The sequence below is a fragment of the Heptranchias perlo genome, chromosome 4 (assembly GCF_035084215.1).
Source record: "Heptranchias perlo isolate sHepPer1 chromosome 4, sHepPer1.hap1, whole genome shotgun sequence".
Taxonomy (NCBI): Eukaryota; Metazoa; Chordata; class Chondrichthyes; order Hexanchiformes; family Hexanchidae; genus Heptranchias; species Heptranchias perlo.
The window spans coordinates 29,109,783-29,131,842 of record NC_090328.1 but is presented as its reverse complement, the minus strand read 5'-3'; the positions used below and the strand labels follow the sequence as shown (position 1 = coordinate 29,131,842).

The 22,060-nt window shown below is 41.4% G+C and overlaps 1 protein-coding gene across 3 annotated transcripts in view; it reads left to right on the top strand.

The window, feature by feature from the left end:
- Window positions 1-22,060, top strand: part of aggf1 (angiogenic factor with G patch and FHA domains 1) — a 56,086-nt gene that overhangs the window by 27,457 nt on the left and 6,569 nt on the right. For all 3 annotated transcript variants that reach the window (XM_067982684.1, XM_067982686.1, XM_067982685.1), the window contains 5 exons: window positions 8,677-8,782; window positions 11,303-11,354; window positions 11,993-12,094; window positions 15,348-15,513; window positions 18,878-18,960. In XM_067982684.1, the coding sequence (XP_067838785.1) occupies window positions 8,677-8,782; window positions 11,303-11,354; window positions 11,993-12,094; window positions 15,348-15,513; window positions 18,878-18,960 (509 nt within the window). The remainder of the gene's footprint in view (window positions 1-8,676; window positions 8,783-11,302; window positions 11,355-11,992; window positions 12,095-15,347; window positions 15,514-18,877; window positions 18,961-22,060) is intronic.

The following is a 22,060-nucleotide window of genomic DNA, read 5'->3' as shown; positions in this document are numbered from 1 at the left end:
AGGATATGGTACTTTTCCATTTGAATAAATCATTCCCAGCTGTGTGCCAGACAGAGCAGATGACATCATGGGCTTAACCAGATTTATACTGTCCTCGGGATTTGAGACAGTTCTGAACAAGTTTGAATTGTATTTAAGGCAAGTCACTATGGCTTAACAAATATGTTCTTGATATTTCCTAATGCTTTGATGTGCAGTGTGTACTTCCCCTATCATCTAGGTCATCTTATGTAAGAATCACTAGATGTTCCGTTTCTAGACTAATCTATCTTGCAGTGACAATTCTCTTTTCACAGTCTAGTTCATTCTTTTCTGGGCAGTCTTCCATGTAGTACTCCAAAATCGGAATCAGACTGCATGCTTCATCAAGCTTTGGTTGAATCTTCATTTCTTGGGTGATTTTCATTTCCTGGTAGGTTTTGGACAGCAGGGTTCACATAAGCATCCACATCTTCAAGGAAACTTGGAGCTGTCTCAGTCACTTCTGATACTGGAGCTTGTGATTGACTATCAGCCATTGTAAGGGCCTTTCCTGGCATTTTAGAAACTGTAAAAGAGAACTTCATGAAGCTCAAGCAAAATCTCTATTTCACAATGATAGTGCATCCATGTTTTTAGATTCCAATATTGATGGCTTGTGATAATTCTCAGGTTGGAAACTTTCACATGTCTATATTATGGCTAAAGCCTCTTTCTACTTATGCATATCTTTGCTGCATGCTGGTCATTGTGATTTCAGCAATTTATCACCAAAATCACATGATGAAACATCTGTTGATATGCAGATCTATCTTTCCAGGTCATAAATTCTCAGTGGAGATGAACTGGTTAGCTCATTTTTAAAAAAATGCTCAATAGTTTCCTGTCGCAGACTACTCTAACTCCAGGCCATTTTTACATAGCAGATGCCTGTGTGTTTTTGTTTCCCCTGTTAAGTCAGCTAGGAAAGTTCAACTATACCTATCATACGTAATAACTGTTGAACATTAGAGGCGTTCATCAGTGCAGGTGCGGTGGTGATTGCCTGTATCTTTTCAGGGTCTCCTTTAACTCCTGGTAAGTCTTTCTGAAGATTCACCTCATCATTCAGTGCAACTCCTTCTTTCATCTTGGAGCTTCCTAAAGTCTGCTTTGATTTGTCGATCATGTTCTCTTTGGATCTTCTCATACCAGGCTATCATCTATTTTTATACTTCTTCCAATTCCTCTAATAACTCTCGAATACTTATAAACAATTAAGGTCAGGGTGGAGCTGAAGTCTTCCATTTTATTGTGTTGTGCATCATATTAGTGCACTGCTTAGAGGCACAAGGCAATGAAGAAACTCTCTATAGATCCCTCCTCTTGTTTTCTTTAGTTAAATATTGCTGTCTTGATAACTATATTTCTATATAACACAAAATTCCTCTCAAATGTTTCTGCAACTGTCTTAGTCTTTTTTCTTTGTTTTACTGTTTCTGTAAACTGTTCCTGTCTCTTACTGATTTGAAACCTATATCTTTTGTTCCCCACTCCACCGAACTAGCATAGCTATGGTCCATCAATTAAACCCAATCATGGCAAGTATGTTTACTGGAGGTCATGCATGATAACCACTCCTGTCAATTCACAAGTTTGAAAGTATTACCAATGCTAGACCACTTCATACAGGACAAACTACTGTCCATATTTACTTGCAAATAAGATGATCCACAGAATCAAAACATCAAACACCCTTGCCACTGGACTCAACGTCAACCCCTGCAACATCGGCATACTGTGGCTGCAGTATGTACTATCTACAGGATGCACTGCAGCAACTTACCAAGGTTACTTCAACAGCACATCCCTCCCCTTCAACCTCCAGCACCAAGAAGGACAAGAACAGCAATGTCATGGGTATACCATCAAATGCCCCTCCACGTCATACATGATCCTGACTTGGATATACATCGCTGTTCCTTCATCGCTGGATTAATATCCTGGAATTCCCTACCTAACACCATTGTGGGGGCACCATCATAAAGCAAACAAAGTACTGGGGTTCATTTCTAGAGGAGGAATACAAAAACATGGAGGTAATGTTAAATTGTTATGGACCCTTGGTTAGACTACACTTGGAGTACTGTGCACAGTTCTGGTCTCCATACCACAAAAAGGATATTGAAGCTCTGGAGAAAGCACAGAAAAGATTTACAAGGATGTTACCAGAATTGAGAAGATGCAACTATTAGGAAAGATTGAGTAGGCTAAGGCTCTATTCTCTGGAAAAGGGAAAACTAAGAAGAGACCTGATGTAGGTCTTTAAAGTTACAAAGGGAATTGACACAGTGAATGTGGAGAAACTTTTTTCCACTTGTGGGTGAGTCCAGAACAAGAGGGCATAAATATAAGATAGCCTCTAATAGGTAAGAATTAAGGAGGAATTTCTTTACACAGCAAGTGGTGAGAATGTGGAACTTGGTGCCACATGGAATGGTTGAAGCAAATAGCACTAACACATTTAAGGGGAGGCTTGATGCATACGTGAGGGAGAAGGGATAGAGGGATATGGGGCAGGGTGGGAAGAGGTAATTAAGGTGGGAGGAGGTGAATGTGCAGTATAAGCACCAACATAGACCAGGTGGGCCAAATGCCCTGTAGAATGTGCTGTAGATTCTGTGTAATTCCATGTACTTCCTGGGTTTTTGCGCGTCTCCACGGAACCCCCTCAACATAATAATGGTAAACTACGTAGTATTGTGCCGAACGCTGCATATATATTGACATTTAGTTACACTGCATCCCATCAATTGCTAATTTGTGAACAAAACAGTGCCTGTTCTTTGTAAACAAAACATCTAAGGTGCCCTATTGTACTTAGTGAAGGAATAGCCTTCACTTTGAAACTCTAGTTATTTAAAATATATTAAACATATAAGCCTATCAAGACATAGGCCCCGATATTAACTGCCCCCGCCTTGTGGAAACCAGCCTCGCAAGGAAGCCTTTCCGGACTTCCCCTTAACTCACATTCTGTGCCTGCACTTCAGCACTTTGGAACTTTGTCATATTCCCCACCAGCACCAAATAGTCGTGCAAGTAGTCATATAATTGGCTGTGCTCACACAGCTACAAAGTGTTGTCAGTTCTGTGTCAGAGGGTACGATAGTCTGTTGGTTATAGTACTGGACATGATTTCAAATTCCACCTTGCAAGTTGTGGAACTGAATTCATTAAAACTGATAATTTGTGGGCTAGCACCAGAAAAAAATGACAGTGAACACTTGTTGGATTGTTGTAAAAACCTAACTGGTTCACTAATAAAGCAGTCTGGCCTACACATGACTCCAGTCCCACACTATGGGGTTGACTCTTTGCCTCAGGGCCACTATGGGTGGCCTTGTCACATCCCAAGAACAAATATAAAAAGATCAGTACAAAGTGGTAAATCACTACATAACACCTAGGATCTATATATCAGTACTGGGCATTTGCAGCCCTTTTACAGATACAATGCACCTCAGCTTTCAAATCTTGCACTTACTTGAAAAACCTTTTGTTAGTATTGTACTTCAGTCATAAAACTATAAAAGTTTTCAATAACCATATGGCCAATACAACAGTTACCCAGTGTCGCAATCGATGTTAGTAGCTGCAACAGCAACAATTTTTCTACCCAATTCTCTCAGTAAATTTCTAATACTGTAACCTGGCCAAATGTCTCCAAAGAGGGTGAAACTGCCTTTATGTTATGGGGGATGACAAAAGAGCCCCACCACAAGTTACAATAGACCTCACTTAAACAGGAAATGTATTTCAGAATTATGCCTTTCATTTGCATGTTCAATAAATGGAATACTACGTGGAGAGTTGTGAAATGCCATAATTATCCCATGAATAATCTGTCTGTTGGATGATATTCCTCTCATAAGACTTATAGGCCTCGATGTTAACCCACCCACGACGGGCGGGAGAGGGTTGAAAATGAAAAACTGGGGAACGTGACCCCAACCCACCACGTACACGCCTGCCGCCATTTTCACTGCGATGGGTTTCGTGGCGTGCGAATGTCATGCCTTGAAGGGGTGGGACACTTCATTAACATATTTAAATCAGGCTCCCACGGTGCAATTGGGAGCCTGATTTAAATTTAGCATTTGCCGGCCTTTCCTCTCCCGCGATGGCCTGTTTCTTTCTCTTTCCCCCCCCCCCCCCCCCCCCCCACACAAAGCCCTGATCTCCGGCCTTCTCTCTTTCCGCACCCCCCCCCCCCCCCCCCCCCAATTCCCGGGAAATGTCCCCAAGGTTCCCCGGCTGCGGCCTCCTGCCACTGGTTTTCCTGCCCGGCAGCCGGCCAGCCTGTTGATTTGGCCGGCTGCCAGTTGGGAAACAGAAGAAAAAAATTAGAATGAGATCCTGCCATTAAATTCGGCAGGCCCTCTGCGTTTCCGCTCTCGACAAGTTCCCCAGCCATTTTCTCCCCGGCTGTTTTCATCCTCCCCGTAAATATCGGGGCCATGATATTTGAGCTGTTCCTGTACATCGCATACGTTTTTGTATGCACTACACAAAAGTCCTCAGTAATGCCTCAGTCTTGTGTCGTTCATGTCTTAACCCTTGTGAGGACATGGGGATCGCGTATTTGAACCTTTTATTAAATCAATGTAGAAGCAGTGATGTTAGAGAGTTTTTAGAAATTAGAACTATTGCATTCCAATTGTCATCCTTAATTATAAAAATCAAAACTGAAATTTAAGTATTTTAATAAATTATAAATGGAATAAATGTCATCAATTTAACTGTTCAACAAGAAATGTGCCAATTAAAATTGAGGTAGATGTGGCTGTTTGGTTATACAACCATACAAATTAAGAGCAGGAGTAGGCCATTCGGCCCCTCGAGCCTGCTCTGCCATTTGATAAGATCATGGCTGATCTGATTGTGACCGTAACCCTACTTTCCCGTCTACCTACTGTAACCCTTGTTAATCAGGAATCTATCTAACTCAGCCTTAAAAATATTCAATGACCCTGCCTCCACCGCTCTCTGGGGAAGGGAGTTCCACAGACTCACGACCCTCTGAGAGAAAAAAATTCTCCTCATCTCCATCTTAAATGGGAGACCCCTTATTTTTAAACTGTGGCCCCCAGTTCTAGTCTCTCCTACAAGGGGAAACATCCCCTCAGCAAATACCCCTTCTAGTCCCCTCAGGATCTTATATGTTTCATTAAGATCACCTCTCATTCTTCTAAACTCCAGTGTATACAGGCCCAACTTGTCCAACCTTTCCTCATAAGATAACCCCCTCATCCCAGGAATCAGTCGAGTGAACCTTCTCTGAACTGCCTCCAAAGCAATTATGTCCTTTCTTAAATAAGGAGACCAAAATTGCACACAGCATTCTAGATGTGGTCTCACCAATGCCCTGTACAACTGTAGCAAAACATCTCTACTTTTATATTCCATTCCCCTTGCAATAAATGACAACATTCCATTTGCCTTCCTAATCACTTGCTGTACCTGCATATTAACTTTTTGTGATTCATGTGCTAGGACACCCAGATCCCTCTGTACCTCAGAGTTCTGCAATCTCTCTCCATTTAAATAATATACTGCTTTTCTATTCCTCCTGCCAAAGTGGACAAGTTCACATTTTCCCACATTAGGCAAAAATTTGGCAGATGGAGTATACTCAATTAACCTATCTATATCCCTTTGCAGACTCCTTATGTCCTCTTCACAATTTACTTTCTTACCTACCTTTGTGTCATCAGCAAATGGAGCAACCATCCCCTCAGCAAATACCCCTTCTAGTCCCCTCAGGATCTTATATGTTTCATTAAGATTACCTCTCATTCTTCTAAACATTCGGTCCCTTCATTTAAGTCATTGATATAGATTGTAAATAGTTGAGGCCCAAGCACTGATCCCTGTGGCACTCCACTCGTTACATCTTGCCAACCTGAAAATGACCCATTGATGCCTAGTCTCTGTTTCCTGTTAGCTAATCAATCCTTTATCCATGCTAATATGTTACCCTCTACACCATGAGCTCTTATTTTGTGTCGTAGCCTTTGATGTGGCACCTTGTCAAAAGCCTTCTGGAAATCCAAGTACACCACATCCACAGGATCCCCTTTATCCACGTTGCTTGTTACTTTCTCAAAGAACTCTAATAAATTAGTCAAACACGATTTCCCTTTCACAAAGCCGTGTTGACTCTGCCTGATTGCATTGAGATTTTCTAAGTGCCCTGCTATAACCTCCTTAATAATAGATTCTTGCATTTTCCCTATGACAGATGTTAAGCTAACTGGCCTGTAGTTTCCTGCTTTCTGTCTCCCTCCTTTCTTGAATAGAGGAGTTACATTCGCTATTTTCCAATCTGATGGGACCCTTCCAGAATATAGGGAATTTTGAAAAATTAATTCCAATGCATCTACTATCTCTGCACCCACTTCTTTTAAGACCCTAGGTTGAAGTCCGTCAGGACCTGGGGACTTGTCAGCTTTTAGTTCTAATAATTTTTTCAGAACCCTTTCCCTGGTGATTGTAAATGTTTTAAGTTCCTCCCTCCCTTTTACCTCTTGATTCACAATTATTTCTGGCATGTTATTTGTATCCTCTACAGTGACTTTGCTGTGCTTTATATGCTGTCAATTTACCTTTACAATATCTTTTAAAACTAATATTCATTAGCAATGTTATCGTATCAGGCAATAATATGTACAACCTCTGTCAATTTTGGGGAAGCTTAAGCCTAATGCAATGCTCTTCACCAGGGCAAAGAATATGGTCTTTTCGCTTATACTATTGACCAACACCAGCATAGTTTAGGTCAATGCCTTTAATAGTACAGAGCTTTTACTGTGTCATATTGCTATTGGTACATAATTCACTTAACTGTTGACTAGATGTAGTCTGTAAAAATTAACTGACACAATGAGCCAAATTTTGCTTTCAAAATAGTGAGGCTAATGGCACTCGCCGTTATTTATGCGTAAATGGTACAGCAACTTCAGGCAAGGGCCAGATGCGCAGTTAAATGCCAATCTCCAAACATTGCTGTCCAAGATGCGCTGCTCCACCGTCAGCTTTGTGAAGACGGCATTTCGCTGTTTGCATCACCATTGACCTACATTAAATGTTGTGAAGTTGCTGTATTTGCGCAGTAGATATGAACAAAAATCACCACAGAAAGTTTAGTCTTATCATTACAAGCATAAGTACCCTTTTAACAACATGATAGTTGGTAATTACTGCCAATCAACCTCTCTGGCACTGAAAATTAACTATTACAAGTGTGGAGTCTCATTCCTTCAGGTATTAATTGTTGTTAGAGATTTTTAAAATGTCAAATTTAATTTTTTTTAAATGTTTTTACTTTTCCTTTCTGTCTTTTTTTCTCTCTCTCTTAATCCAATCTTTCTTTTTCTCTCTCTCTTTCTGTACCTGATTTGACGTTGAATTCACCCACTCTAATTAACACTTCCTTCACTGTCCTTCCTCTGTTTATTTCTCAATCCTTCAATCTGATTGGTGAAGGAGATACCCGGTTGCTTGTCCTGTTCACTCAGGTCCCAGATGCCCTGTTTCCCTTGCTGCGACGTTATCAGCTCACACTTTCAGCAACTTGTGACGCAAACAATTAAAAATCCTAAATGTGCACAGGCAAGTCTAATGGCAGATGCCGTTAGAAGCCCTGCTACAACAAAATCTGGGCCACTGCCTCTCACAGATTTACTAGAACAATGCTCATTCATTTTTGATCAACAAAAGTGACTCTTACGGCAATTTTATGAATAAAAGGAACTGTTTCACATGTGCCTCAGAAAGGTGATGCTGAACACATATATAGTGTGAAAACTTTTGTGCATTTCAGTCAAGAGCACTTAGTTGAGCAAAATATATCCGGCTTGTAGTTCACTGATAGCGTTAATTCCTGCTAGTTACCACTTCTTAATGCAGTTGATGCACAATGACATCCATAGTAATTACATCACACTCAATAATCCTTTACTATGGATGTCATTGTGCATCAACTGTATGTGGGTCTTGATCATCAATTTGAGCCATAACACTCAATCCCAACAAAAAAAAAACCTGAAGCAAACTGCTCTATTATAAGCAATAATAGATACTTGGGAGTGATTATAAGGCAATATTTTTACAGTTCAGATGAAAGTGATAAAATGCTTTTTCAATTTTCAGTTGCAGTCTATCATGTCATCTGAATCCATTCACTAGAGGAGAACCTTATCACTCCAGGATATCCATAGTTCTCCATTCAGTATTAAATGTGCATCAGCAGAAAATGCTGGAAACACTCAGCAGGTCAGGCAACATCTGTGGAGAGAGAAATAGAGTTAACGTTTCAGTTGACCTTTCATCAGAACTCTGGCCATCGACATAGATGGTCTGATGAAAGGCCATTGACCTGAAATATTAACTTTGTTTCGCTCTCCACAGATGCCAGAACCAGCAGTATTTTGCTTTTGTTAAATTTTCTTACTGAATATTATATGACTTTTATATGATTAGCATGACAAAAATAATGACAAGCACTCTTAATGATTTAAAGCAAAAATGAGTGTGTTTCACTTTCATAAAACTTATATCCATGAAGACCTAAATGTTGATTGATCCCTACATATAACTAAGAGTGTATTTTTCAAATAATTCCTGTCCTATTCTATATTACTTTCTAATGTATAGGTCAGCCGTGGCCCCCATGTATCCGTGTGATGGTGGTGCGATCACCAGTCCTGGAACCTGGTACACTCTTCATCATCACTGCAGTGAAGTCAGCTACCATTGGCAGGTAACCATAACACTCAATCCCAACAGATGATTAGTTGTTAGGTTGGACTGTATGGGATTTCCTCTGGCACTGTGCTGCGAGGTTTCTGCAACTATTTGTGGGAGGAGGGAGTGTTCTATTTAGTTTAATTATTATCCTGTTCTACAGAATGCTGCTACCTTTTAATAAAATAGAAAAATATATTCTTGGCTTTTTTTCTTCAAATGATGATTATTATGATTCATCAAAATTGTCAGCACTTACTAAGATTTGGACTCTCCACTTCTGGAACATTTGCTTCAGAACAGGTTGTTCCTAATAGGTCCCTGTTATGCCACAAATGTTCTGATGCCAGTAGGTCTGCATGATGTTCTCCACATACAGCCATATGTAGAATAGTGGAATAATCAACGATGATATTTTTGTATCAGTTTTTAACACCTCTGGTGGAAGATACAACTTGTTTTTGTTCCGGAACTACGAATAAAACTGATTCAACCACCACTTAAAATATGTTATGATTGAGAGCACATCACTGCTGACTGCAAAATTAAATCATATTGTTTCCTACATCTGCTATTATAATACTTTGGTATAATATGAACAAATGAGGAAGTACTTCACATTTCCTATGTTCACTATGTTCTTCCTCATGCTTTGAATGTAGTTCACCCTCCACAGACAAAGCTCCCTCTCCCCTGTCCCTCAATTTTCTCTGATTTCATGTTCCTGGAGCTCATCAATTTTTGTGCACGTATTTGCCTTGTTATGTCTACTTAGTTTTTCCCACTGCTGCTCCCATCAAGAGAATTGAATTGCAAATCCAGGACAAGACCTTAAATGCAGCATGAATGGGACAGGTCTTGTGGCTTGGATGCCCAGGGCAAGGATGTAAAAGCAACAAATTCAGTAGTTCTTCTTCCTTCAAGAAAATGGTATCACAGTACGTCCATTTTAAACAAGTCTCTGACATATTTATAATATTGCCTGTGTCTTTTCTATGGGGCTTACCAATAATAAATTCTTCAAGGGGACAGATCCTAGAGGCACCACTTGGCTTATATATGTTTAAACAATTTGAGACTTTTACACACACCACTTAATGTTTAACAATCCTATTAAGATGACATCAGTGAAGCAGATGCCTGCAGCATGTCATGCTTACGCAATGTACACAGCCTCAGAAGAAAGTCTTTGGATTCTTTGGCATTGTTGGACTAAAGCACCCCATCCTGACATCTATATTGTGGTAAGGGAAGGAAGTGTTGTGATGATCCATATTAAGAACTGTACCATATCTGTGTCCTTGCAGGGTACCCTGATGAACACAGGTATTGTATAATTCTTAAGTATCACTATCCCAGCTAAGATGTGGAGATGCCGGTGATGGACTGGAGTTGACAAATGTAAGGAATCTTACAACACCAGGTTATAGTCCAACTGTTTTATTTGAAAATCACAAGCTTTCGGAGGCTTTCTCCTTCGTCAGATGAGTGTCCCACACTCACCTGACGAAGGAGAAAGCCTCCGACAGCTTGTGATTTTCAAATAAAACAGTTGGACTATAACCTGGTGTTGTAAGATTCCTTACATTTATCCCAGCTAAAGAACAGGATGTTAATGTTTGACATCTTCTTTGGACTCCCATTGGCACAAACATATCAAATGGCTCATGCACTGACTGAACAATCTGAAGCATTTGCAAGAGTCCACAGATTTTTGAATGCTCTAATGTAGCCAACATGGTCCTTATTGTTATTGTCTCTAAAGAATGAGATTATGAACTTCCCATAATTTAATCTTATGGCCAAAAAGAGCATAGGTCGGCAGCGGTACAAGTGCACAGTTTTGGGTTCTTCCTACAAAGTCACGTAAGGGTGACTGCATCATGGCTAGTCCAGTTACCTTACCCTTGGTATACAGCATACACTGAGTACAAGAGTAGTCAATGAATAATGAGTACCGTACTTAAATCTACTTTATTCTGGCCAGTATCAGAAGGCATAATTCTACCACCTAATTTTATGTTGCATCAGTGTTACATAATAATATTGATTATTCATTTATCATTCATGATTAATAAGTTTGACATATTTGTGTTTAGTAATTAAAATTCCAATTTGAATAACAATAGTAAATGGAAAACACAGATTTTTGGGGGTGGAGACATTTTGGATTAATGACTTGATAGTAAGCTAACATTTTCTGCACTGTTACAGAATGGCAAAGCATTGCTAAAGATTCTCCAGATATTCACTTGTTAAACAGTATTCTCATTCAGAATCTCACATTTTTAATTTTTCCAGTACTTAGTATCCCACTGTGAATGGGACATGGAAGCTGAGTGTCACTGAGATATATACCATTTTGAGAAAGAACCAGGAACGTGTTAGATGCTTTCAGCAACTTTGCATGAAATAATAATCTTTGAATTATATTTATGAAACTGCAGAAAAGTTTTCAAATCACCGATGACAAAAATAAAATGTATTGTGCATTTTGTTTTATTTTGTTAAAAGTGTAATTCTTTTTATTTAACAGAGAGAAAGATATGGACCATGCAATCAGAATAGCTGAAATTGGAGTTAGTAAGGTTAGTTATGTGATCACATTAAATTGTAAAAAGCAGAAAATATAATGGCATTAAAAAGATTGTCACTGGAGATGAATAACTTGTGATGAATTAAACTGAGTAGTTTTATTATAAAAGCAAATATTTTTTAATGTTCTCCATAGTAAAATGTAATATTTCCAGAACTACTTGTTCAGTGAGATATTAAAGTGCCTGCCTCTTGGCACCTTGAATAGCATTCATCTATTAAATATGATGATATAACAGTTATAGATTGTGATTTTTTTTTTAAAGCCCCAAAATGGGAGTGTATTTATTTCCCAATCTCTTCGTAACTCCTCGCCCCTTCCCCAAATCCAGAAATGGTTCTCTTGATCTGAGTGATTGATGTGGGCGTATATAAGGTGGCCTGGGGAATTTCACCTGTAGATTCTTGTTTTGTGTCCCTTTGGGGAAATGCTTTGCCTCCATTTGACATTCTTCTCAACAGCATGGGGAGATGAAGCCTAATAGTGCTGGGAATTACAGGAGCAGCCTTGCATCCTAAACCGCTCCATGCCACCACAAAGTAGTTCTTCAACACATTTTTAGAATATCCACGTGTTGATGTTTATTCTGTTGTTTTCTTTTTCTCACGTCCTAATTTCCATCTTGTTTAGTTCCATGCTGAAGTATACTTTGACCAAGATCTGCAGGAGTACATGCTGGTAGACCAGGGGAGCCAGAATGGGACTGTGGTCAATGGGAACAGGATCCTCATGGTAAGATTATGTTACTGTGATCAGATAGCAAAATATTTTACTGGCCTTTCTCAGCACTGGGTGTGGGAGTGTGATCACTCTTCACACCAACAGAAATTGAGATCAAGTTTGTTTTATTCTCTGAAAATTGTTCTGTGCAGAAGTCAAATATTATTGCTTTGAGTTCAGAGACACAGCTCTTTACTATCAGGGCATCACTGTGTTTATTTTTTAAAAAATCACTTTCTCCCACACAAAATACATTCAGCTTGTACTTTTCAAGGGGACTTTTTGTTCATTAAGGTGAGAGCTGTCCATATTGGCGAATGAAATACCATATCACTCCCACATTAGTTGTCACAGTCAAATGTAGAACCAAGCTCCCAAAATTGTGTTCCAACAAAGTGCCTCAAGCCTCTCCACCCAATCCTCAGAAGAGTAAATCTCTGCTCTAGTGACATCCTAATGACAGTAACTGAATTCAGCTTTGTCATGTGAGCAGAACTTTGAGGTCACTTCAGAGGACATTCTGCTCAAAATGATCTGTTGCTTCTAAAATTCTGATTCAACAATAAGAACATAAGAAATAGGAGCAGGAGTAGGCCAATCGGCCCCTCGAGCCTGCTCCGCCATTCAATAAGATCATGGCTGATCTGATCCTAACCTCAAATTTAAATTCATGTCCAATTTCCTGCCCGCTCCCCGTAACCCCTAATTCCCTTTACTTCCAGGAAACTGTCCATTTTTGTTTTAAATTTATTTAATGATGTAGCTTCCACAGCTTCCTGGGGCAGCAAATTCCACAGACCGACTACCCTCTGAGTGAAGAAGTTTCTCCTCATCTCAGTTTTGAAAGAGCAGCCCCTTATTCTAAGATTATGCCCCCTCGTTCTAGTTTCACCCATCCTTGGGAACATCCTTACCGCATCCACCCGATCAAGCCCCTTCACAATCTTATATGTTTCAATAAGATCGCCTCTCATTCTTCTGAACTCCAATGAGTAGAGTCCCAATCTACTCAACCTCTCCTCATATGTCCACCCCCTCATCCCCGGGATTAACCGAGTGAACCTTCTTTGTACTGCCTCGAGAACAAGTATGTCTTTTCTTAAGTATGGACACCAAAACTGTATGCAGTATTCCAGGTGCGGTCTCACCAATACTTTATATAACTGCAGCAATACCTCCCTGTTTTTATATTCTATCCCCCTAGCAATAAAAGCCAACATTCCATTGGCCTTCTTGATCGCCTGCTGCACGTGCATACTAACTTTTTGATTTTCTTGCACTAGGACCCCCAGATCCCTTTGTACTGCAGTACTTTCCAGTTTCTCGCCATTAAGATAATAACTTGCTCTCTGATTATTTCCTGCCAAAGTGCATAACCTCACATTTTCCAATATTGTATTGCATCTGCCAAATCTCCGCCCACTCACCCAGCCTGTCTATATCCCCTTGTAGGTTTTTTATGTCCTCCTCACTCTCTACTTTCCCTCCCATCTTTGTATCATCTGCAAACTTTGATATGTTACACTCGGTCCCCTCCTCCAAATCGTTAATATAGATTGTAAAGAGTTGGGGACCCAGCACCGACCCCTGCGGAACACCACTGGCTACTGGTTGCCAGTCCGAGAATGAACCATTTATCCCAACTCTCTGCTTCCTGTTAGATAACCAATCCTCCAACCATGCCAGAATATTACACCCAATCCAGTGATTCTTTATCTTGAGCAATAATCTTTTATGTGGCACCTTGTTGAATGCCTTCTGGAAGTCTAAATACACTACGTCCACTGGTTCCCCTTTATCCACCCTGTACGTTATGTCCTCAAAGAACTCAAGCAAATTTGTCAGACATGACTTCCCCTTCGTAAAGCCATGCTGACTTTGTCCTATCACTGGGTACGGTAGCATAGTGGTTATGTTACTGGACTAGTAATCCAGAGGCCTGGACTAAAATTCAGAGTCATGAGTTCAAATCCCGCCACAGCAGCTGGCGAATTTAAATTCAATTAATTAATTAAATTCAATTAATTAAATAAAAATCTGGAATTAAAATACTAGTATCAGTAATGATAGCCATGAAACTACCGGATTGTCGTAAAAACCCATCTGGTTCACTAATGCCCTTCAGGGAAGGAAACCTGCCGTCCTTACCCGGTCTGGCCTATATGTGATTCCAGACCCACAGCAATGTGGTTGATTCTTAATTGCCCTCTGAAATGGCCTAGCAAGCCACTCAGTTGTAAAATCTCGCTACGAAAAGTCATAATAAGAATAAAACCGGACGAACCACCCGGCATCGGACCACTAGGCACTGGACACGATAACGGCAAACCAAGCCCAGTCGACCCTGCAAGGTCCTCCTTACTAACATCTGGGGACTTGTGCCCTGGAACTCCCTTCCTAACAGCACTGTGGGAGAACCGTCACCACACGGACTGCAGCGGTTCAAGAAGGCGGCTCACCATCACCTTCTCGAGGGCAATTAGGGATGGGCAATAAATGCTGGCCTCGCCAGCGACGCCCACATCCCGTGAACGAATAAAAGAAAATAATTAAATTATGTTTAATAATGCACTAATATTCAAATGATGCAATGGTTTTCAGAAGTGAGCAGAAGAGCAACTTCTGACTTTTGAGGTTGAAATTCTGGACACTCTAGCTGCCTTGAAACTGAACAGTCACAGTCCCCTATGTACTTAATATCATGCGTCATGGGTTGCGGCGCTCTTGAGTCTTGAAGAAGCTGGTGCAGCCTGTATCACATTAAACACCAAAGTTAGACCTATCCACCAGCCCTTTGTTTGTTAACCAGAGTATTCAGAATGGCATCAGTAGGTTAATATAAACAACAGATTAACGCACATCATGGCATTGTGATACAAAAGACGTTGTGGGGCCAGTGCAACACAAAACCATTCATTTAACTAAAATTAGATTTTGGAAGTATTTCTTGATTTTACAAGCCTGTAAATTAATACTATGATTTGCAGAAGTGTGGTTCTGTAATGAGTGACTTTTTTGATAATACAAGAATGAAACTATCATCACTTGGTTTATTTCTGAATTGTGGTAATTCAAAAATACACCCTTTTTAAAAAAAATTGTTTAGTATTCATTTAATTGGCCATATTCCTAATTGTTACATTGTAAAAATAATTGTACTAAATATTGAAGCTCCAATATTCTGTAATTTTTTTATTGCAAAAAAAATACAAAATAATTAATATCTGCTTGTTAGCCATCAATTTAATGTTTGTAATTTTTTCAGCCAAAAAATAAATGTGATCCCCATAGGTTGGAGCATGGTGATGAAGTGAAGTTTGGGGAGACGGTATTGTCTTTTCATATCCATCCAGGAACTGACACATGCAATGGCTGTGAGCCAGGTCAGGTTATAGCACACCTGCGCCTCAACAAGAAAGAAGAATCAACAGGTATTTGAATGTGGTAAATTTATTGTGCTGCTGTTACTGCTTTCTATATATATCCTGATTATACACTGTTGTAGTATTCACATCTGTGATCATCTAGCAGCTGAACTGACAGGAATTGTGAATTCAGGTTGGGAAACCAACAGGATTGAGAGTTTCAGATTGGGACAGCCTTTTGAGTCAGATTTATCTTAAGATGTCTACTGCTGTATGCTTAAAAGATTCAAACTTTCGTTCGGACAGAAACGGAAGGAACTGAACAACTATTCTCGTTCTCTGACCTGCCCAGCTACAGCTAATAATGCAGCCAATCCTGCCATTTGAGAAGAAAAGTTTTTTTTAGAATCTCCTTCTGTTTCTGTCAGGATAATAGTAGTTAGAATGTTATATTAAACTTTTGACATCAGCATTGTTTCTTAAGGCTGAAAGTATTTTGGGGTTTTTCGCTACCTTTTGCTGCACTGGGCTACAACAGGGTAGAAATCAAAAGGAGTCAGGATTGCCAGCATTTACTGTAACAGGAGAAATTAAATGTGAGGGCTCTCGGTTATCTGTTTTTTTTTCAATGATCCACCATGGAAGAATCAAGTTTCCAATGTATTCAGCTGTCCGGTGGTGGGACACAGATTTCGTTCCTCAACATCACTGAGTTCCCAATTTGAGCTGTGTTGCAGTGAGGTGGGGGTAATGAAAATTGTCAGAACCTTGTCCATGGACTGCTCACTCACATCCTAGAGTTGGTTCACAGTGGTATTAACAAATGTCTTAAGACCAGATTAGTCAGTTACTGTTTGTGTGTGTGGCTTAGGGAGACCAGGAGAGAAAATGTATACCGTGGACGTAGGGGGGCAGAGAATAGATAGTTTCCCTCAGATGTAAAACGAAATTCAGATTTTCCTAAATCTGTTTGGAGTAAACATGCCTAGAAAAAGCTTGTAATATATTGAAGCTATGAAATTTCCCAGTAAAACTGTTTTTCAAATTAAATGGTAAATGAGTGTTTGCCATACCACACAAAACAATCACAGGAATATAATATCAGTTCACCATGATTACACCCCATTGACAAAAACTGGAAAATGGTAAGAAATCCTTCTGTTGCATATATTATAAAGAATCACACATTCTGAAATGTGTTCAAAGATAGTGACACATCACAGGGTTGAAGTGACATTGATTTACTGCTCAGACTAATTAATGGTTTATCATGTCATATTAACACATCCCTCCCTGATGTGTTATTGCCCGATTTCCAAAATTCATTATAAAAGTGTCAATATTTACCTGTAGTACCTCTTGCGCCTGTAAGTGGTGCTGCAATTAGCATTTTTATTATTAAAAGATCTATCACATAACATTAGCTACAGACCCCCTTCTGGTACTGATTTTTGGCCCTGAGAGTTGGCATGTAAGCATGCAGTTGTATAACAGAGCCAATGGGTGGCAGTGCAGGTGTATGTTTACCTTTAAGGTAAGTGTCAAGTGAATTATAAATATTCTTTAAAGTAAGCAAATGAAAATGTCAATGTTTTTATTAAAACATCTTTCCTCACTGCTGTATGATTTATGCAACCACAAGCTGCCTCTCCAAATGACATTGTGCTCCGACAGTGAGCCTCCACTCCACTGCCCTTCTTTATGTTCTCCTTTAGGCTTCCACGCCGGGCCCGTACCTCAAATATCCTCTGTGCTCTCTCCAAAGAATTTCTGAACCTACCTTGTCTCTATTGGAGCACATGCCCCAATATAGAAGCAGTAAATCCTCAGGGTGGACAGTTAAGATACTTTAATGGTCACAAACTGTTTCCTTGGCTATGTTTTACAGCTCCCGCAAAATGTCTCTTCATGGCCATCTCCCTAGTTGTGAATCTATACATCCTGTATTCTCAGAACTCAACCATAGAACAATACTTTGCTGCTGAACTGCAGACTCTGCTCCCCAATAGAAAATTTGCCATGCTGCCTCAAAATATTACTGTTTGGACCTGTTTACAAATTGAGACATGATTTGCCAGAGTTGTTCTGGCCTTTGATTTTAATCCTTACACAAATAATTCCTCTTTCCTTGAGACATACCGCTTTGGGAAAATTATCTGTGGCATGTGGAGGAGAATTACAAAATGGATTACAACCTTTCAGTCTTACTTATGGTATTTCTTATTCTTTTAAGTTATCTTCCATATACCAAGGTTTCTCTACCTAGGGATCATGTCGTGGTTAATGGGGTTCCCCAGTTACAATGATTGCATTATGCTACCTGTGTTGTTAAACATGATTATCTGTTGGTGTGTATTTGAACATAATTTAGTTAAGAGAAGTCTTACCTTGTTAGTCATTATAAGAATAAAGATGCTTTATTCTTAATTTAAAAAAATTGGAGGGTGGAAGGCACAGTGCAATTTTGTCTGGATTTTGCTACTTCACTCCAAGCTGGAACAGGATGAAATTACTAATGGTGCAGATAAAAATATTGATGCTACAGATTAAAATTGCTAATGGTACAGGTTAAAATGACTGTTTCCTGTAGTTGAAGGGTCAAGATCGAGGGGGCATAGAGGCAAAACTATATGTAAGAGATTTAGAACAAAGTGCAGGAGAAGCTTATATACATAGAGTTGTGAGGCTGTGGTATTCACTTCCAGGATTAGTGGTTGAGCCAAAAACTCAACATTCAAGCTTAGATTGGATACAACAGGAAAAGGGGTTGAAGGGATATGAGATCAGAGTGGATAAATGTGATTACAACTATTTGTTCATGTGGAGGGTAAACGCCAACCCAGAATGGTTAGGGTGAATGACCTGTTTCTGTGTTGTAACTTTTGTGTTTTTTTATGTATCAGTGATGGTGAAATTATTGATGGTACAAGTTAAAATTGCAAATGGTACAAGTTTAAATTATTGATGGTGGAGGTTTAAATTATTGATGGTACAGCTTAAAATTACTACTGATATAAGTTTAAATTATTGATGGTATGGGTTTAAATTACTAGTGGAGAAGACTTAAATTATTGATGGTACAGGTTAAAATTACTAATGGTGAAGGCTTAAATTATTATTAGTACATGTTAAAATTACTAATGGTATAAGATTAAATTATTGATGGTACAGGTCAAAAATAATACATTCATAGACTTATCGATAGTTCAGGTCAAAATTACGAATGGTACAGGTCAAAGTAATTGATGGTACAGGCCAAAGGTTCACATGGTACAAATTTACGATACAGTCTAAAATTACTAATGGCATAAGCAAGACCAAGCTTCAAATATTTTGAGGAGCTCCTCTGCATTATAATACACATAGTTTAATACTGACTGTGGCAATCCTGGTGCTTCTTAAATTGCTATTTTTTTTTGGTTTTATTTAGTTGTTCCAGTGCTGAGCAAGCAGGAGAAAGATAAGTTACGACGTCAAGAGTTAAAACAGATTCAGGTCAAGTATGGTTTGCAGGTGCGTTTTTGTCATTGTTTCTGTCAGCTTAGTTGTAAAACTTTGCTTATCCTGCAGTCACATAATTAAAAGTCTTATTGCCAAACAATGAAAAGATCTAGGTATTAATGTATTGGTCAGTTTTTAAAAAAATGTACAGTGTAAGACTATACATTAAAACAGTGAGTGGTCTCGATTCCAAACATTCTCCACCCATTGTTGTGCTTTAAGTGTAACGTTATATGACTAATTGAGTGCAAGGGACAGCACCTTAATTTACATGGTAGTCCCATAGTACTGGCCCTGACCTCTACCTTCTGTGAGGTTACAGATTACTCAGTAAATAAACCTGATGGCTTAAAATGGACCTGATGGCTTAAATCCTAGGGTCTTGAGGGAAGTGGCAGTAGGGATTGTGGATGCTTTGGTAATAATTTTCCAAAATTCTCTGGACTCGGCAAAGGTCCCGGCAGATTGGAAAACTGCCAATGTAACACCCTTATTTAAAAAGGGTAGTAGGCAGAAGGCTGGAAATTATAGACCAGTTAGCTTAACATCTGTGGTGGGTAAAATTTTGGAGTCTATTATTAAGGAGACAGTAGCAGAACATTTGGATAAACATAATTTAATAGGACAAAGTCAGCATGGCTTTACAAAGAGGAAGTCATGTCTGACAAATTTGCTTGATTTCTTTGAGGATATAACGTACAGGGTGGATAAAGGGGAACCAGTGGACGTAGTGTATTTAGACTTCCAGAAGGCATTCGACAAGGTGCCACATAAAAGATTATTGCTCAAGATAAAGAATCACTGGATTGGGGGTAATATTCTGGCATGGGTGGAGGATTGGTTATCTAACAGGAAGCAGAGAGTTGGGATAAATGGTACATTCTCGGACTGGCAACCTGTAGCCAGTGGTGTTCTGCAGGGGTCGGTGCTGGGTCCCCAACTCTTTACAATCTATATTAAGGATTTGGAGGAGGGGACCGAGTGTAACATATCAAAGTTTGCAGATGATACAAAGATGGGAGGGAAAGTAGAGAGTGAGGAGGACATAAAAAACCTACAAGGGGATATAGACAGGCTGGGTGAGTGGGCGGAGATTTGGCAGATGCAATACGATATTGGAAAATGTGAGGTTATGCACTTTGGCAGGAAAAATCAGAGAGCAAGTTATTATCTTAATGGCGAGAAACTGGAAAGTACTGCAGTACAAAGGGATCTGGGGGTCCTAGTGCAAGAAAATCAAAAAGTTAGTTTGCAGGTGCAGCAGGTGATCAAGAAGGCCAACGGAATGTTGGCTTTTATTGCTCGAGGGATAGAATATAAAAACAGGGAGGTATTGCTGCAGTTATATAAGGTATTGGTGAGACCGCACCTGGAATACTGCATACAGTTTTGGTGTCCATACTTAAGAAAAGACATACTTGCTCTTGAGGCAGTACAAAGAAGGTTCACTCGGTTAATCCCGGGGATGAGGGGGTGGACATATGAGGAGAGGTTGAGTAGATTGGGACTCCACTCATTGGAGTTCAGAAGAATGAGAGGCGATCTTATTGAAACATATAAGATTGTGAAGGGGCTTGATCGGGTGGATGCGGTAAGGATGTTCCCAAGGATGGGTGAAACTAGAACTAGGGGGCATAATCTTAGAATAAGGGGCTGCTCTTTCAAAACTGAGATGAGAAGAAACTTCTTCACTCAGAGGGTGGTAGGTCTGTGGAATTTGCTGCCCCAGGAAGCTGTGGAAGCTACATCATTAAATAAATTTAAAACAGAAATCGACAGTTTCCTAGAAGTAAAGGGAATTAGGGGTTACGGGGAGCGGGCAGGAAATTGGACATGAATTTAGATTTGAGGTTAGGATCAGATCAGCCATGATCTTATTGAATGGCGGAGCAGGTTCGAGGGGCCGATTGGCCTACTCCTGCTCCTATTTCTTATGTTCTTAAAAGTTTGTGAGCCTACCGGATTGATTTTTTTTTGGCTGCAGGCGTGTAATTATTGTCCTGTCCAGCCTTTCTCCACCTCCAACGGCTCGTTCTCCACTTTTCTCTCTCCTCCATCCTCCACTCTTTTCTCCTCCATTCTTTCCTCCACCATCCTTTCCTCCTCCATCCTTTTACCCCCTCGCCGTCCTCCTCTCCCCCCTCGCCGTCCTCCTCTCCCCCCTCGCCGTCCACCTCTCCCCCCTCGCCGTCCTCCTCTCCCCCCTCGCCGTCCTCCTCTCCCCCCTCGCCGTCCTCCTCTCCCCCCTCGCCGTCCTCCTCTCCCCCCTCGCCGTCCTCCTCTCCCCCCTCGCCGTCCTCCTCTCCCCCCTCGCCGTCCTCCTCTCCCCCCTCGCCGTCCTCCTCTCCCCCCTCGCCGTCCTCCTCTCCCCCCTCGCCGTCCTCCTCTCCCCCCTCGCCGTCCTCCTCTCCCCCCTCGCCGTCCTCCTCTCCCCCCTCGCCGTCCTCCTCTCCCCCCTCGCCGTCCTCCTCTCCCCCCTCGCCGTCCTCCTCTCCCCCCTCGCCGTCCTCCTCTCCCCCCTCGCCGTCCTCCTCTCCCCCCTCGCCGTCCTCCTCTCCCCCCTCGCCGTCCTCCTCTCCCCCCTCGCCGTCCTCCTCTCCCCCCTCGCCGTCCTCCTCTCCCCCCTCGCCGTCCTCCTCTCCCCCCTCGCCGTCCTCCTCTCCCCCCTCGCCGTCCTCCTCTCCCCCCTCGCCGTCCTCCTCTCCCCCCTCGCCGTCCTCCTCTCCCCCCTCGCCGTCCTCCTCTCCCCCCTCGCCGTCCTCCTCTCCCCCCTCGCCGTCCTCCTCTCCCCCCTCGCCGTCCTCCTCTCCCCCCTCGCCGTCCTCCTCTCCCCCCTCGCCGTCCTCCTCTCCCCCCTCGCCGTCCTCCTCTCCCCCCTCGCCGTCCTCCTCTCCCCCCTCGCCGTCCTCCTCTCCCCCCTCGCCGTCCTCCTCTCCCCCCTCGCCGTCCTCCTCTCCCCCCTCGCCGTCCTCCTCTCCCCCCTCGCCGTCCTCCTCTCCCCCCTCGCCGTCCTCCTCTCCCCCCTCGCCGTCCTCCTCTCCCCCCTCGCCGTCCTCCTCTCCCCCCTCGCCCTCCTCCTCTCCCCCCTCGCCCTCCTCCTCTCCCCCCTCGC